General features: G+C 43.7%; 1 protein-coding gene across 2 annotated transcripts in view; it reads right to left on the reverse strand.

Annotated features, from left to right (window-relative positions):
* The window catches only part of HLCS (holocarboxylase synthetase), a 156,457-nt gene that overhangs the window by 136,382 nt on the left and 1,167 nt on the right, over positions 1-18,908 (reverse strand). For both annotated transcript variants that reach the window (XR_008319210.1, XM_053308220.1), the window contains exons 2-5: positions 13,085-13,237; positions 11,646-11,808; positions 9,150-10,102; positions 2,842-3,021 (exon numbers count right to left, since the gene is read on the reverse strand). Coding sequence is in view for 1 of the 2 variants with exons in the window: in XM_053308220.1 (XP_053164195.1) it covers positions 2,842-3,021; positions 9,150-10,102; positions 11,646-11,808; positions 13,085-13,237 (1,449 nt within the window). In the remaining variant the exon portion in view is untranslated. The remainder of the gene's footprint in view (positions 1-2,841; positions 3,022-9,149; positions 10,103-11,645; positions 11,809-13,084; positions 13,238-18,908) is intronic.

Consider the following 18,908-nt stretch of genomic DNA (forward strand, 5'->3'; position numbering starts at 1 on the left):
CTGCAAAGCCTCGGCCCGAACTGGCGCTTTGGGAGCAAAGGACGCCTGGGAGTTCCGAAGAGCGTCGGAACTCCCAGGCGTCCTTTGCGCCCAAAGCGCCAGTTTGGGCCGAGGCTTTGCAGAGAGAGGAGCTCTGTTTGCGAGCTCCTCTCTCCTTCTCCAATTATGGGTCCCTGATCGGCGTACAAGGTTAGGACTCGGGCAGCTGGGAGGGCGGGAGGGCGGGCGGCGGCAGTAGCTTGGGCTGATTCGGCCCCTAATACTGGGTGCGTCCTATGGTCAGGTGCGTCTTATGGTCCGAAAAATACGGTAAATAAAACAATAAAGAGTATTTAGAAAAAGGATGCAATAAATATGTTCTAAATATACAGAAAAGGAACTCTAAGTGCCTGAAAAGGTTTGCGTACAGTAAACCACATAAACAGAAAATGAAAAGCTATTTTTAAATACATTGAATTTAAATTAAATTCAATACAACTGCATTGAATTACCAAAATAAGTAGAACACTTAAACCATGAACATTTTTAATGGTCTATACTTTTGGGGGGGGAGTGGGGGATGGAGCCTGTTACATAATCCCCTGCCAGTGTTTCCTCTAACAGGGATTCCCTGATGATGTTGACTACAGCTCCCAGAATCCCCAGCTGCAACGGCTTTAGCTTGGAGATTATGGGAGTTGTAGTCAACAACACCTGGGAATCCCTCTTGGAACATTGTCCCCAGCCACAATTAATTGACGATGGGAATTGTAGTTCAGCAACATCTGGAGGTCCACAGGTTAGGAACCCCTGGCCTCTTACATTTAGAGAGAACAAAGCTGCTTAGGAAGTGATTTTTTACTATGTAGATTTCTACTAGACTGCACTAGTACATGGAAATGAAATGCCTTTAATTCATTCATCACTCCTTTAATATTTCTGAGCACAAAGATTTACTGTGAGACCACCTAGGTCCCCACCTTCTCTGTCTTCTCCTCTGGTTCCCTCCTAGCTCCACCCCTGGCAAGCCCACACAGCCGAAGCTGGCATGGCTGCTGCCACTTCCTTCAGCACTGCCTCCATAATTTTCTTTTCTCAGATGTGATCAGTGCAACCGCCCCTCAGCCAGGACTCCACATGGTGCCCCACAGCTATACATATGTTATTTATGGCAGGAAGGGATGGCCAGTTATAGATATATATACCCTCAAATTTGTCACTTGTTCCAACTGTGGCTTGAAACATGTTGCTATCTGGTACACAACAAACCTTTAAACAACAAAAACAAATCCTATGGCAAATTATTTTCAGTCTACCAAACACATCTAACAGAGGTAAAGCAAATGCTTCTGTAATATAGCTGGTTGTGACCTATTATATGTGCATTTTTAAAAGACAGAAGAAAAAAACTGGTAAAATTGTGTACTTCTTGCTTTCCTTGAGGAAGTGGGCTTAATTTTCAAACTTTGCCTAGGGCACACAAATGCCTTGTTCTGGCTCTACTACCAAATGGTTACAACAGCACAGAATATTGCCTTTCAGAGAGTGAATGCAAACCTCCAATTTATTATACTAAGATTCTGAGTTCTAAAGATAATTAGAAGCATCTATGAATCCCAGGTTCTCTTTGCCTTGAAAAACACCAATTGTCCCACCATTTTCTTTCTAAAAGAGATCCCTTAATCTTGACTACCACCTCCATAAGCAAAGGGAGAGAGAGAATAAAATTTTAAAATCTATAAGAAGAACCAAAGATAAAATATCCGGAACACATATTCAATATATGTATGTAAAATTGCAAAATTATTAAAACGCCGTGTTTGTTATTCATGACTTACAATTTTTGTAGTGCACACGTTTCAGCATAGTTTGCAGCACGATATCTTTTGAAATTCTTTAACTTGTTTACTTATCTGAAGACTTACAAAACAGTATCTGACTGAGTGACTGACTTGCCTCTGCCATTATCACTACTGATGAAATAATAATTTTAATTGTAGAAATCACTACTGTACTAGAAGTCCATTATGCACAAGATAAGCTCCAACACAGTTTAGAAGTGCCACCTTGTGGTAAAAACAAAAATCATTTACTGTGTTTAAATACCATCATTTCTAATGTTCAGGAACAAGTCATATTGGGTTTTTTAAAAGCAATATGACATTGTAAACACTCCAGTCAATTCTAGAACAGTACAGAATGAGTTTTATTCAGATGTGCATACAAGTTATGCCCTAGAATGAAGGTGAAAAGAATGTACTGTGTTTTAATACAAATATTAATTTTCGAAACAAGACATTAAAGGTGAAATAGAAGACAAAGGTGAAATAGAAATAAACACAGTTTAGCTAGCTAATAGAATCAGACAGAGGACACAATGATTGTCAAGTTGACATCTCTCAGTTCTTGCAGCAAACTAACTGCAGGGGAAATCAGTTTGTCATAGCACGTTTTTCTTCATTATAAACTACAATAAATTACCATGGAAATACACCACCAGGAAATTGTTGTTACCCAAACTACACATCCAATATTAGTCAGGAATCTAAAGGAAGAAGACATACCTAAGTTGTATGTAGTATTTATAAATTTAATAAAGAAATGAAATGTCCCATGCAGTGCTGCTGTTCAACAGATTAGATGCTTATGTTTGTGACAGAGCCACTACACACATCTATCACCCAAATACCATCTAACCACACTTTTGATTATTATACCTATCACTGGGCAAGAGCAACACAAGGTTAGTTATGTACATGATAAACTGTTGACTAATTATCACAACATTTTTTAAACCAGACCACAAAAATTTAAGAACTACAGTATTTTTAAATGCCTACTTTAAACTAAACACAGTCTCACCTTATCAGAAGAGAGCAGGTAAAGGGGAGTCAATGAGGGAAGCTTACTTAATTCACATCTCAGACCAAGCAGTGTCAGAATTTCAGTAAGAACTTCGTATCTTTTGGCATTGCTTATTTTGAGTGAATTGAAATCATCTTCTTGACAAAGCATATTTTTGACATTCACCTCCAGATGTGCCTATAAAAATACGGCAGGGGAAAACCCAACATTTATTAAAAGCCACTTTTCAGATGTGGGATTAATATAGCAACTGCTTAATCAATTATAGCTCTTATAGTCTCACCCTGTCACAATGAATTCCACTTTGATTTGGGAATTAGAAAAAATAAGACCCCCCAATGGCATCCTTCAAATGGGAATGCAGCTGTTGCTGAGGGCAGCACATCTGCTTTGGATGCAGGATGTCCCAAGTTCAATTCCTGGCAGCTCCAGGTAGGGCTGGGGAAAATTCCTGTCTGAAACCTTGGACAGATGCTGCCAGTCAGTTTAGACATTACTGAGCTAAATGGACCAATGACCTGACTTGGTATAAGGCAGTTTCCTGTGTTCCTAACTACTCCTATTGTATGTTACCTTCTGGCTCCTGATGTCACTTGGCTTTGACCCTTGCTGTGCTCCTGACCTCTGGCTTGTCTGACCATCCTGGTTCCTGCCTGCCTGGCTTCACCCTGGTGAGCTCTTGATTTTTCACCTAGGGATTGCTGCCCACAACTCAGCTGCCTGATAGAAACATGTACTTGAATCCAAATAACCACATTCTCAGCGGAAAAACAGGTTGCTTACCTGTAACAGGTGATCTCTCTGGTGATCCATGTTCACTTTGCAGAAGCTCCATGGAGGAAACTCTAGCTCCGATAGGTGCTCTGCGGCATTCTGAGGTACGAGGAAGCACCTGTTAAAACAGGTGGGAGAGCGCCTTCCCTTTCAGTTCCTGATTCAGCTGCTGCATCAAGAACGTTATTAAGAACATAAGAACAGCCCTGCTGGATCAGGCCCAAGGCCCATCTAGTCCAGCATCCTGTTTCGCACAGTGGCCCACCAGATGCCACTGGAAGCCACAGAAAGGAGTTGAGGGTGTGCCCTCTCACCTGCCATTACTCCCCTGCAACTGGTACTCAGAGGCATCCTGCCTTTGAGGCTGGAGGTGGCCCACAGCCCTCCAACTAGTAGCCGATGATAGACCTCTCCTCCATGAAGTCATCCAAACCCCTCTTAAAGCCATCCAGGTTGTTGGCTGTCACCACATCCTGTGGCAGAGAGTTCCACAAGTGGATCACGCGTTATGTGAAAAGGTACTTCCATCTGTTGGTCCTAGACCTCCTGGCAATCAATTTCATGGAGTGACCCCTGGTTCTAGTGTTGTGTGAGAAGGAAAAGAATTTCTCTCTCTCCACTTTCTCCACACCATGCATGATTTTATAAACCTCTATCATGTCTCCCCGCAGTCATCTTTTTTCTAAACTAAAAAGCCCCAGGTGGTGCAGTCTTGCCTCATAAGAAAGGTGCTCTAGGCCCCTGATCATCTTGGTTGCCCTCTTCTGTACCTTCTCCAGTTCAACAATGTCCTTTTTAAGATGTGGTGACCGAAATTGTACGCAGTACTACAAGTGTGGTCGCACCATAGTTTTGTATAAGGGCATTATAATGTTAGCCGTTTTATTTTCAATCCCATTTCTAATGATCCCTAGCATTGAATTTGCCTTTTTCACAGCTGCCGCACATTGAGTCGACACTTTCAACGAGCTGTCCACCACAACCCAAAGATCCCTCTCCTGGTCTGTCACCGACAGCTCGGATCCCATCAGCATATACTTGAAGTTGGGGTTTTTCGTCCCAATGTGCATCACTTTACACTTGCTAACAATGAACCGCATTTGCCATTTTGTCACCCACTCACCCAATTTGGAGAGATCCTTTTGGAGCTGCTCACAATCCGTTTTGGATTTCACTACCCGGAAGAGTTTGGTATCATCTGCAAATTTGGCCACATCGCTGCTTACTCCTGCTTCTAGATCATTTATGAATAAATTAAAAAGCACCGGTCCCAGTACAGATCCCTGGGGGACCCCACTTCTTACTTCTCTCCATTGTGAAAACTCTCCATTTATACCTACTAGAACACAGAGTTATTAAGTTGTGAAGAAGTTCAGGAAATACAGATAAGAACAAAACATGCTGTAGATGCATGCTAGCAGTGGGGTAAGACAAGAGGGTGCTGTGAGTGAACATGGATAATCAGAGAGATCACCTGTTACAGGTAAGCAACCTGTTTATCTCTGAGGTGATCCGTGTTCCTTCACAACTGGGTGAGTGACTGGCTCTGGAGATGGAGGTGGGTACTAGCATGCTAGAGCACTTTCTTGAGAACCACCAGACCAAAGCTAGCCTCGGCAACAGAGCAGAAATCCACAGCATAGTGTTTTATAAATGGCAGGTTTGAAGACCACGTGGCAGCTTTGCAGATGTCAGCCATACTGATGCCAGGCATGTGGGCTGCAGAGGTGACATTGCCCTGGTGGAATGGACCCTGACCCTTGCTGGAGGCTGAACCACTTGCTGTCTGTAAAAGGAGAAAATTTAGTTCCACTAGCCAGGATTCTTTAAATACTTTTTGAGACGTGTTTGACAAACCTATCCTTTTAAGGGAGGTCAAGTACAGAAGGATTTGCCTAATGGAAGTGGAGAAGGGGTCAAAGCCCCTTGATGAGGCATAGGACATGGAACGTTCCCACTTACACATGTAATTCTTCCTGATGGAAGCCTTCCTCTCATTGAGGAGGATCATGTCTAGTAGTTTAGCCTCCACACCATCAGATTGAGGTTTCCTAGGGCATGGTGGAGGACTTGGCCAGCTTCACTGGAAAGCAGGTGACTGTGTTGGCCCTTGGACAGAGTCAGGAGTGCTGGGAACCATGACTGCCTAGGCCACAATGGGGAGAATGCCACTGGCTAGACACCAGTCCCAGAGATGCAGAGCTAGGTTATTTAGGGTCCTTGTTTGGGCGGAACACAGAAAGGAACTAGAGCTGCAACCTGAGCATTTTCAGACAGGTGTGAGTGGTCGTTGTCATACAGGATGCCATCAGTCCCAACAGGCATTGTATGGAGTGGGCCCTTTGCTTGGGAGAGAGCTGAAAGGCAGATATCAGGATGCTAAGAGATAGGATTTTGTCCTTGGGGAGGTAAGTGTGCTTTGAGGCCGCATTCAGGACAGCACTAATATACAGTAAATGTTGTTGAGGTGTGAGATTGGACTTCTTAAGATTCACAGTCAGGTCCTGATCTGCGAGGAGAGAGATAAAGAGTAAACTGGATATCAGAACAAAGGGAGGATTCACTTCTTTCAGTCAGAAGCCAGTCATCCAAGTACGAGTAAATAGAAACAGTCTGCGAATGCGCTCATACACTTGGTGAATATGCAGGGTGCCATGGATAAGCCAAATGTGACTCTGTACCGATAGGCATGGGAGCCCAGACAGAAATGGGGGAACAGTTGGTGGTGCAGGTGTGTTGCAATATGAGAGTAAGCATCCTTTAAGTCTAGCATCAAAAACCATTCTTCATCTGATAGCAGAAAAAAATGGCCTGAAAGGAGATCATCCAGAATTTGCTTACACATACAAACTCATTAAGCTTCCTCAAGTCTATAATAGGGCAAAGACCCCCATTGTGTTTCTGGACCTGGATGTACCTAGACTAGAAACCACTGTGCATCACCTCTCAATGGTGAATGAGGCACTGGAGTAGAATGTTTGCTGCGGTCCACAGGAGCTGCAGGATGTTTGAAAGTGTCAGTAGGCTCCGGAGTATCCAGTTCAGATAGCAAACCTCTTAGTTTCATAGTCTTCCACCAGCAGTAGTCATCAAATTCATAGGGAAGACCTGGAGAGGCAAAAAGGGTGTTTTCTCTGTATCTGTCATGAAGTTGGAGGTGACCTTGATCAAAAGCACCAGGAGAGCTCACGTAATTGACAGGACACATTGGCAGGTGAGGACCTGAATAATGGTAAAGCTCTTTTACCAACTCATCCAAGTATGAATTAGAGCACCTAGGTGACTGGCACAGTGATGAATCCAATGGAGTCTTGGGCACAGCAGATACAGATCCTGTGTCACCATCATCCAGTCTCTCAGTAATAGGAAAACCTTTAAAAGTTGCAGTGGAGGGTGTTGTATTTGTAGAGCCCTGTAATGATTCCAACCAGCGCTTAGCCAGAAGACGCAGTTGGGAACAGATCCAGAGGGGATCTCTGTCCTCCTATATGGGAGCTCACCCTCACCACCCCCTTTAGGAGAATGGCCGGGTGTGGAGGCCACGATTGGTGATGGAGGTTGTGAAGAAACAGGAGGCCCGCTGGCATCATCAATACGGTCAAAACCGGTGGTTTAGCTGGTGTTGAGGCCAGGGTTGAGGTTGTTGGGACCATTGCCATCAACATCCAAGTGATCTTCTTTGGCAAAGGCTCCAATCCTGGATGCTTTGATGTTGAGGAAGTGGTGGATATAGCAGCAGTTGAAGTTTATGGTTTGGGGGCAGCGGCTTCCCTTGAAGTCAAGCTCGAGGTCAGCTTAGATAAGAGGGTCTCTGAAGCTCCCGTTAACGGTGAGAAGGACCCCTTAGGCTGGGCGGTGGATGGGGATGGCATGTATAGCAATGCAACAGCCAAACCTGACACCAACTTCAAAATCGGAGAGGAGGATATAGCTGCGCCCGACACTGACCTTGATGTTGTTTTAAAGGAGCAATGGTGCTTGTGCTCAGGCTGATCTTTTAGAATAATCTTCCCATTGCATCTTCTTCTTATGAGCACGGTCCACCTACTTTTTGACCGATGTTGACTTTTTAAAGGCCAAGTCCTCACGATGTTTAGAGAAGCTTGATGTTGACTGGATGGATGTTGGCGCCGATGCCAGTGGGCTCAGCCAGGGCACTGGACGTCGAAATACATTTTTGTAGAAAGCAGCTCTAAGTCTAAATTCTCTGCTTTTTCTGGTCTGCTTGCTGAAGGAAAGGCAGATAATACAACTACTGGTGTTGTGGCTTCCCCTGAGACATATCAGGCAGTCTTCATGCCTGTCAGAGGATGGTAAGGTCCCTCTGCAGGACTTTGAAAGTTTTAGGAGAATCCATAGTGATGTGAGAGACGAGCGGAGTCGTAACCACAATTTCACCACGGTTGCTAAATTTAAGTGAAAGACAAATGGATAGTTATAAAACAGTCCGGAATCAAATGGAAGGTCACCAGTATTTAACTAGAGGGGAATCCAAGTGGGTGATCGAGAGCCAGTCCAAGTAAAAAAACCAAGAAGAAGATACAACCAGAAGGAGGATCCGACAGAATAGTCAAAAACAATCCGAGTCAAGCTGAAAGTAAAATAAAGACAATTTTTCTTCACAGGGAGAGAAAAGCATGAACCTTCACGTTGCAGCGAGCACAGTGGACGAGAAGGAACTGAAAGGGAAGGCGCTCTCCTATCTATTTTAATTGGCATTCCCTTACTCCTCAGAATGCCAGAGAGTGCCAATTGGAGCTAGATATTCCTCCACGGAGCTACTGCACAGGTGCAGAAGACCCAGTTATGAGGGAACATGAATCACCTCAGAGGTCTTTTTGACACCTCTTCCCACTACAGCCTCTAACGCCTTATGAAAAGCTGTTTTTAAGGGTCAGAGATATCCTCTGGAACAGTGTGCAATTTGGAGGAGGCTGCAACCAGAGGTTGGGCGGGGGAAGTAGTTAATCTCTCTCCCTCTCTCTCTCCCTCCCCCCCCCCACACACGGCATTTTGAATCCATGCCATGGACAACTACAACTCAGCAAACCTTTAGGAATAATATTTAAGACACAGATGCTATGAGTTGCCATCCAAAACTGTAAAACAGAAAGGCTCCCTTCACCAGCATACTCAACATATGAAAGGAAAGCAGGACCACTGTCACTGGTCCCATGCCTGACATCAATGTCTCTGCCAGCTCCACCTCAGTTCTCTGCATGTTGAGCACAAAGTCAGAAATGGATATCTATTAACAAACACGTTCAACAAAAGAAAGAAATGCCCATGCACATACAGCTTGCACATGCTCCCTTTTCAGATACTGCATTAAATGTGCAGAAGTCAGGGGTGGAGTTGGCAGGGATAATGATGTCAGCACACACCGTCCTTCTTCTCCCTCTACACATCAGCTATACGTGTAGTGGATGGAACAGGCCTCTTACCTAACAAAAATAAATTTGCTTGCAAATCTTCTGTTTTCCTGCAAAAGTTATTAAGAATACATTGGAGGAAAACAAAGTGTTACTTACCTGACAAAGAATGGCTTCACCTCCACTATTTCCATACGGTAAGTGGACAATCATCATATCTTTATCTGTACTATCCAAGTAACCAAGTGGCTTCACAGGGCTGAATTCTTCTCCAATCTCTCTCTCAAAAACGTTCCCACTGGCTAATACATTTAAATTAATCTCATGATTCTTAGCTTTAGAAAACACGAAGGCCTGCACTATACCCATCAGTTCATTTTTACTCTTTACTTGTATACCACCAAAAGTGAAAGAGGTAGAAAGTCCCAAAATTTTTCCACCTTTTAACATGAAAGCTTGAAATTGTTTGGACACAACATCTGAAATGGGCTCTGGTGCAGCGATAATCAACAGCAATGTGTTATCAATCCAGGGAACACTGAGAACTTGTTCCTCTAACAGTTGGTAAACAGTGTAGGCATTAATATCAACACATTCAGTGATGACTGATTTTATTTCTTCAAATTTGACTTTTCCAGGGTCAGAACCAAGATAAATTAAGATATTAGTTGATGTCCCAGCAAGGTTTACACTTTTCAGGTCTTTTGCCAGATAGTCATCGCTAACATCTTCTAGACTGCCATTATAATCATCAGGAAGATCTGGAATATTTTCAGCAGAGGCAAACTTAACTGACTCAATTGTGCTATTCTCAAGTTCCAAGCACTCATTGCAGCTAGAAAGATGCAGGTGATGATGCTCACCAATATCCATTCCCTTTTCAGATGTAGGCTGTGGCTGTTCATTATGTTCACCTCCTTTCTGCAGTTTGCAGTTCTCTCTCTGAACTTCTTGATCACCACCTCCTATGCAATCAACAGATTTCATTTCTAGTTTAGTGGCAGTCTCAAAAGAAGAATCCTGACTCATTTCAAGAGGCTTAGACTTCTCCACCTTTTTGGTACTTTGTGCCAGTTTTAAATCCTCCAGTGCAGACTCCTGTAAGTGAACAGCTGACACATTGTAAAGTTAGTAAACAAAATACATAATAGTAGCCATGCTGAATAATTTTGCTTTTAGAATGACATACTACTCTACTCTTACAAAATTGTGCTAAGCTGTCTGCATTTTACTACCTGCATCTTTGCAATGCAACATAACATTAAGCTGTACAAAGCTAGAGTTTTATTTTTAAAAATTATACAACTATTAGATTTTGCCTTTTTTTTTGAAGTCCCAAACCCTCCCTCCAAGACACAACTGCCGACCTAAAGACTGCTAGCTCCCCTGCTGCATGTCTGGAGAATATTTAATTATAATTTTGCATTTATGAAGTTTCATAAATGCCCAAATACAAAAATGATGATGCAGTCAATCTCATGCACATCAGTGATTATTTTCAAAATTCAAAATGCATCAACATCAAATCCTACTGCACAAAGGAGTTGCTCCAATAAGTTTGCATGTTTTAACACACAATGTATAATGCAGAATAATTTAATAAGTTAATCCTGTGGTGGTCAACTTTTTTGGCAAGTGTTTCACAAGTCAAGTCCAAAGTACAAGATAGTGCCATTCATCACTCGAGTGAGCACTACGGTACCCACACCACTACATATCTTGGAGTAGGTATGTATATGTCTCTAGTCTACTGATCCAAGCAGCATGCAATATCACAATGTTCGAGGCAGGCAGGCCTGACTTCCTGCCATAACCTCCACTCCTGTCCAGCTATGCCACAGTTTCCCACTGCCTTTGCCATTTGTGGCACCCTTCAACACACAAGCTACTTGTGTTTCAACCCTACTTAGTGCCAAATTAATTGTTTATATATAATGTTTTAGATCTATAACACATCAACGCCAAGCACACCTACTTGGAAGTTAGTAAAATCGAGGATAAAGAGCTGGGAGATGCCCCACCAGTGCACGATCGTAGCTGCAGGGAGCACCGTGATTACTGAAGTGGTGATGAGCGGAGAAGGAGCAGGTATGGACCTGCTTTCCTCCATGTTAAAGGGGCCAGATCCTCAGTTTTAAAGGGACTGTGCTGTGATTTGGATGCTGAATCACATTTCGAGCACATCCTTAGTTAGGACTGGACTTTAACTTCATATGCACATGATAAACATTAGTAATAATGTTAGCAAGGAACATTAGTAATAATGTTAGCAAGGAGCCCCTGGTGGCGCAGTGGTAAAACTGCCGCACTGTAACCAGAAGGTTACAAGTTCGATCCTGACCAGGGGCTCAAGGTTGACTCAGCCTTCCATCCTTCCAAGGTCGGTAAAATGAGTACCCAGAATGTTGGGGGCAATATGCTAAATCATTGTAAACCGCTTAGAGAGCTCCAGCTATAAAGCGGTATATAAATGTAAGTGCTAAGTGCTATTGCTATAATGGAATTGCATGGGCAGAGAACAGCGCACAATGAACTTTACCCACTTTCTTGCACAGGATGCTGTTGAAGCTATGCTGGTGCAACCCACCTTGCATACCATTACAGACTAGGGTGTCCAAAGTGCACAATCACACATTTTCTTGTAAATATACTTACACACAATTTTATTAGGCACCATTCCATTATCCATTTGGAGTCTGTCTTCCATGAATGCTATCCCAAGACTACTGAAGTTATCTATGCTGGCTTCAGCAAATAATATGAAGGGTTCTCCGGGTTTAAAGGCCAAAGGGGAACAATAATCTGACCACTTCACAATCTGTGTAACAAGACAGAGAATATTTTGAAGATTAATTAAAACACATACACACCCACAAACACTGAAGGGGCATTACAAGAGTTAAGGTGACAATGATCTGCTACTTCTGGATGGGGCCACACTTCCCCAGAAGGAACAGATATGCAGTCTGGGGGTGCTTCGGGATCCAAACCTCTCCCTGGTGTCCCAGATTAAGCCCCTTTTGTTCACCCAGGCTTTTAATTAGACTTACAGTTTTTAACATTGTGTTAAATTTTAAATTATTTTAATACTAGCTGTACCTGCACAGATCATAGGTGCACTAGGGCTTTGTTGCTCTTCTTGCCCCACCCCAGCCCCTGCTTTATTGCTCAGTGTCAGCCACCCACACTCACTCGCTCACTCTCCCCCTCCCCACCGCTCGGCTTGCTCACTCGCCCACTCACTGCTCACTCTATCAATCGCCCCGCCTAATGCTCACTCACTTGTCCCCCTCCCCAACTCATGCTCGCTCACTCGCCGCCCTCCCCGCTCCTCTTTCCTATCTGCATATGGAATCCCCATTGACCAATCACCATGGTGCATCTGTTCTGTTACCTCCGATTGGTAAAGCACTGTGTGGGTGGGGCTTGCCATGTACGTCCTTAGTGTATTATATATAGAGATTTTAATTTTGTTTTAATTTGTACTGTTTTATTGTTAACTGCCCAGACACCTAAGTTTTGGGTGGTATATAAATATGTTAAATTAAAAAAAAAATTAAATCCCACCCCAAAAAGTTTACAATTCCAGTTGATTCACAAGTACATCCTTTAGAGCTAGAAAACTCCATGCAGATAGCAGAAGAGAACAAGAGAGAAATACCAATTTGTACCAGAAACATTAACAAATATAATTTAAACTTTACCAAAATGAATAAGTACACTAAGAACTAAGAATCTGTGATTTAGGACACAATCCTCTGGAAAATTCTCCTCTCCTATGCAAGCCCCATAAAAAAGAATAGCAATGGAAAAGGATTACCAAGCTCTTGTGTAGTTCTCACTTATTGCAAAGGGGTTTGTAGGGGAATAGCTTCCAGCGGATTAAATCCAAGCACAGATAAGTAGCAAACAAATAAATATGTAATGAATACATATTGTTGTATCCATAACTTATTGTTGTATCCATAACCTGAATACAACAATGTGATGCTTTTTACTTCTAGTAAGTGTACATTTCTTTAAAACACAAGGTAAGTTATTGATACAAATTATTAAAGAACTCTTAGGAAGAGCACCTTTAAAAACTAATGTACCTTTTCTGTTGAGCAAGTTACAGCCTGCAAATTACTTGCTTGAATGGAAATACTTTCAGTCACAAATGTGATATGTTCTGCTTCAAATAATTTGTTTGAATAACTAGAAGGTGATACAATAAGCAACGTCCACTTGCTTAAATCATCAAGAGCCTTAAAGAGAAAATAACAGATGCTTCAGCAAGATTGGGGAAGTCTACATTTCTTTTGTTCCCAGAAGTGAGTTCTAATATGTAATTTTAGGAACATACAACAGTTAAGACAACTTCATCTCATTTTTATGCTTTACATTACAAATATATTTAACTTACCTGGCCCATGCTAAAAGGATTCCTTTCCTATTCTGAACATACCATATCATATGATTGTTAGAATGACCACACTATTAAAGGTATATTTTTACAACCGCTTAATACTGGTATGTAGAGGAAAGGAGTCTACTACTTTTCCCCATAAAAATGTAATCAAGGATAACAAGAAGATCACATTAACATGAAACGGGGGGAGACTAATGCCACATCCAGCCTGAAAATCCAGTGGTAAATCTATGATAGTGATTCTGTTGTATAATTTGTTAATAATATTCAACAGAATAATTGATTTTATTCTATGCTCTGCTTTATTTATTGTCCTAAACTTTATATTACTTTTACTGTTGAGAGCCGCCTCGAGCAGTATTATACTGGAGGGAAGAGATAAATAAATAAATAATAAAAACTAGCTTAACCCTCACAGAGCATCTGCACGCTAGTACTTGATTGCTCCCCACAGCCCCACTCACCTCAGAGATCTCTCCATCCTCACTTGAGCGGCACTCCTGCTCCTCCTCCTCCATCCCACTGCTTCCATCCCCCTCACCCCTATTGGTAACTCCTCCATCCCTTTACTCTATCTCCCCCCTCACCCCTCTTGGTTGTGGCTGCAGCAGCATTGCTGGCACCTATTGGCCAAGCTGCACTCCCCTATCCCGATATCTACCTACCCTCACATGAGTCCCACTCCTGCTTCTCCCCACAGGAACAGCAGCGGTTGACTGGGCCCTTCCTCGCTGCCGCCGCCGCCGCCATGGCCGCTTGTTCCCCTCAGACTGCAACTTGAACATAGGAAACTGCCATATACTGAGAGTCAGACCATTGGTCTATCTAGCTCAGTATTGTCTTCACAGACTGGCAGTGGCTTCTCCAAGGTTGCAGGCAGGAATCTCTCTCAACTCTATCTTGGAGAAGCCAGGGAGGGAACTTGAAACCTTCCCAGTCCAGCTTCATCTCCTGAGGGGAATATCTTGCAGTGCTCACACATCAAGTGTCCCATTCATATGCAACCAGGGCAGGCCCTGCTTAGCTACGGGGACAAGTCATGCTTGCTACCACAAGACCAGCTCTCCTCTCCTTCAATTTTACACCCACTTTTATTGATATATTCTGCTTATTTCACCCTCAGATTGCATGGAATAAATTACTGCATTAAGACATCAGACCAGTGTTCTGATTTTTTTCATCTGTGTGCGGAGTGAGTTTTGTTCTGGGTGGCAGTATCAAGGCAGTGTGCATGGACATGTATACAGTGTGGGGGCCTTCCTTATTCAACCTGTGCGGGATCTAAAATTAAGTGAGCAGACATTAAAAACCTTGTGAGCGCACGCACATGTGCACGCCTTAGAGGGAACACTGTATCAGACTAATAGAATCCACCTTATTCTAATATTTAAATATGTAACATTCCTAAAGCACATTTTCGCCAACTGTAAATACTTGGCTTTGAACTATATCATGCATTTTAGAGTCAAGGGTACAATCCTATTAGCCAGTGTGGCACCAAGTGTCCAGCATGAGGCATGACTGACTGATATATCAAAATAATTCCCTCTGCTGGTATTATAAGCCATCCCTTGATATCATGCCAGTTCAACAGTACAAGTCAGTACTGTCAACTTTGATAAAGCATAGCAATGTCATGTCAGCTGTTACTTAGTGAACAACTAGGGAGAAGGGGCATGGCAGCTAAAGGGCTAGAAACGTGATGTCTAGCACTTGGTATTTCAGTGTGCACAGAGCCAGCAGCTATGCCTCTGCAAGCCCACACAGTTCACCAGTGATAATGGCATTTCAGCTGATAAGTAAAGTCGTCAAGCATGGGATGCTGTGATTATGTTGGTACACCTGGCTCCACATAGTCACAACTATAGGAATTAGATATAATGCACAAGTAAATACCATGGACCCTTATCGGTTACAAAAGTGTAGATAGTTGGATGAGTCCATAAACAAGCCTATGCATATTTATTCAAACGAAGTTCTACTGGGAATTATTCGAAGTAAATTCTGCTGGAGATGGAGAGACGTGTTCCCTCTAACAGCAATTCCTAGGGGTTGTTGACTACAACTTACAGAATCCCCAGCTGCAATGGCTTTTGCTTGGGGATTATGGGAGTTGTAGTCAACTACATATGGAAATCACTGTTAGAGGGAACACTGGTCTTGTGGTAGGAAACATGACTTGTCCCTTAACTAATAAGGGTCCACCCTGGTTGCATTTGAATGGGAGACCACATGTGAGCACTGTAAGATATCTCCCTCAGGGGATGGAGCCAGTCTGGGAAGAGCAGAAGGTTTCAAGTTCCCTCCCTGGCTTCTCCAAGATAGTGCTGAGAGAGATTCCTGCCTACAACCTTGGAGTAGCTGCTGCCAGTCTGTGAAGACAATACTGGGCTAGATAAACCAATGGTCTGACTCAGTATATGGCAGCTTCCTATGTTCCTAATAAGTGTTCATATGACTTAATGTAACATTTTAACAAGCTCCAGCTTCTTACTTTGTCAAGTTTACCTAAATCACATGTGTGTTTGAAGTGAAACATTCTTAGTATTCATACAGTGCTTTGCTTTCAAAGCACTTCATATATCAATAATTCTTTCCCTAACGTTTTCATAGATGTCAGCAACCTTCTAACATATGTTGCCAATATTCTTATCTCATATTATGGGGTGGGGAGAATAACGTGCAATTGGCTTGATCCATACTCCCTGCCTTAGCCCCCTTCTTGGTCCAAGTTATCTATCTATCTATCTATTTATATTTGTGTACTGCCCCCAAACATCCATCTCTGGGTGGTTTATAGCAACATTAAACAAATTATAACAGAAATTAAAATCTTAAAACAATTTAAACCTACAAGCCTAGTTAACAAGATCGTATGAATAAATGTGTCTTTAGAGACTTTTTAAAAGTTGTCAAAGATCAGGAGGCTCTTATTCCAGTAGGGAGCACATTTCAGAGTCTTGGGGCCAAATAATTAGCTAAATAAGGATCTGCATCAAAGCTCCAATCCGCTGTTTGGCACAGGAATACATCCATACTTGACGTTACATGTAAGAGTCACCTCACAACATATGCACTTTGGATCAATTTTTAGCAATGGGTATTTGTGTTATCTGCCATAAAACAAAGCAGCACTCAAAGAGCACTGAAACAGTTGAAACAGTACCAGAAAACTTCACACCCCAATGTATCACAGAGCTATATGCACCAGGGAACTAGAACTGGCCAGAGCTCCCCACTACATATATCAGGGCGGGACACATAGAGTTGCCACCGTGTAATGTATGAAGTAGCCCTGTGCTTTTAACACAGAGAAATAGAACATATGCAGCTTTCCCCCCCATCACTCTCAAAAAATGTGTGTAGCACCTATTCTTCTTTAAAGGTAAAAACTTATTTTCCTGAGCATTCAGTTAGTCACTCCTGTGAACTGGGTCAAGGAGCACTTTTTAAAGTGCTATTAATTTAATATTCCATCTTATTTATTTAAAGGCGTAACAGGAGGGGAGCAACTCTTCCACTTTATCTCAGCATGGCATCTCTCCAGTGGCGGCTGCTGGTGTTTTCTTTGTGTGTTTTTAAAAGACTGTGAGCCATTTGGGGACCAGTAACCCATTTTCTCATACTATTTGCTACATAAAGCACTCTGGGAGCTCTTTTTTTGTTTTGCAAAGTGTTATATACATATTTTAAATATTATTATTTTCTATAATTTTAGGAGTGCTGTTTTAGGCTGAAATCCTAAAATCTGCATTTGCCTCAGAGCGAGCCTCACTGAACACACTGGACTTAGAACTAGTGGTGTACATGGAACTGGCACCAGCCAGTTCGAAGATGGGGGGGATCTCTTTAAGGATATGTCTTTCAGGTGCACTTTCCCCTCCTACTGTATTTCCCCCACCGGCACTGCCTTTTAAATTGGTCGAGCGGGGTGGCAGCATCCTTCCTTGCCATCCTGGTGCCTCCTTGGACTGGAAGTTGCCGCTGCACGTGAATGCACAACAACCAGGTGTGGAGCCTGACTGCCAGTGGCCCGTGTGCAGCCACGCCGCTCACCCCGCCCCCTGCATCTGACATCAGACGCGGGTGGCGTGGTCTGGCTTTTTCCGTTCTTCCTGGGGGTGGTGCCAAAGGAACCCTCGAGGAATCAGTTTGGCTAAAGCAGCATGAGTAGCAGCTGTTCCAGCTGAACAGAGCTGCGTGGCTCCGTTCGGGAGTTGGAGTCTGGCCAGCACTGTGTTCGCAGCACCGGCCATTTAATTCCTAAAGGGGCCATGCGGCCCCTTTGGGGGCTAGACTTGGGCTGGCGCTGCATTTGCGGTGCAGCCATGAGTGGCTCTTCCCTGCCTTGAAGGCAGAGAAGAGCCGCTCCTGGCTGTGCCGCAAACACAGCAGCCATTTAACTCCTGAATGGGGTCCGTGCAACCCCCGTTTGGGAGCTAAATGAGCATCCCCGCGTCTGACATCAGACATGAAGGATGTGTCAGGGCCACGAGGCGTGGCCCCTGATTGGACGCAGCCTGGGTTCTTTGAACCCGTTCGCCCAATGGTGGCTCCTCCCCTGGCAACAACAACTTCTGGTCACTTCCAGTCCAAGGAACCACCCAGGGTGGCAAGGAGGTACACTGCCACTCCGCTGGACCGTTTTAAGAGGCAGCACCGGTGGGGGGAACGCAGCAGGAGGGGTAAGAATACCCTCCCCTATCCTTAAAGACATCCCACCCACCTTCGAACTGGCTGAACTGCTGGTCTTTTGAACTGGTTTGGAAGCCTAAGGGCCTCCAAACAGGTTCCATGCACATCCCTACTTAGAACTGCAGTATCAGTCATTTTTTATATTTGTAGACTGCTGTTTTATATGCACTGTTCTATATGTTCAATGCATAAGCAGTCTATGCATGTACAGACCTCCAGTCTACACACAGAGACTGGAGGTCTTTAACCTCTTTTAAACGGCAATAAAAATACTGCCTCTCCATGCCAGAAAAAACTATCCCTGTTAAGTGTCTGCCTATGATACAGCTTTCAGGCTCCCTAACAGGGAAGGCTGTCCCTAGAGGGACAAGGAGCTGGGGGCAAATCAGCATGTGTGGGGTCTCCTGGGGAAGTGGTTGTGGGGGAAGAGTGCATGCAGCCCACACCTGGGGGCTGCCACCTCCCACACACACGGGAAGAAAGCAGTTTCTCCTGGCTCCCTGCTGCATGCCTCCTCTATGAGGCAGCCACTGGTGGGGACAGGGAGGAAGCATGTGCAGGGTCAGGGGTGCCCCAGGAAAAGCCCATTTGAATATCACTGCACCACCCTGTTCAGAGGTGCACCTAGGCAATTTTGGAGCCTGGGCCTAAAGGCCTTTGAAGGCTCCCCACACCTGCAAATGTAAGCCTAGTTCTGCTCCTCCAGGCAACCCAGAACAGACTAAAGAGGATTTGGGGGCCCCCAGGGGCTGTGGAGGCCCTGGACTTTGGCCTCAAAGTCCAGGGGTAAGAGCACCTCTGACCCTTTTGCC

Source organism: Hemicordylus capensis, chromosome 3, assembly GCF_027244095.1.
Source record: "Hemicordylus capensis ecotype Gifberg chromosome 3, rHemCap1.1.pri, whole genome shotgun sequence".
Lineage (NCBI taxonomy): Eukaryota > Metazoa > Chordata > Lepidosauria > Squamata > Cordylidae > Hemicordylus > Hemicordylus capensis.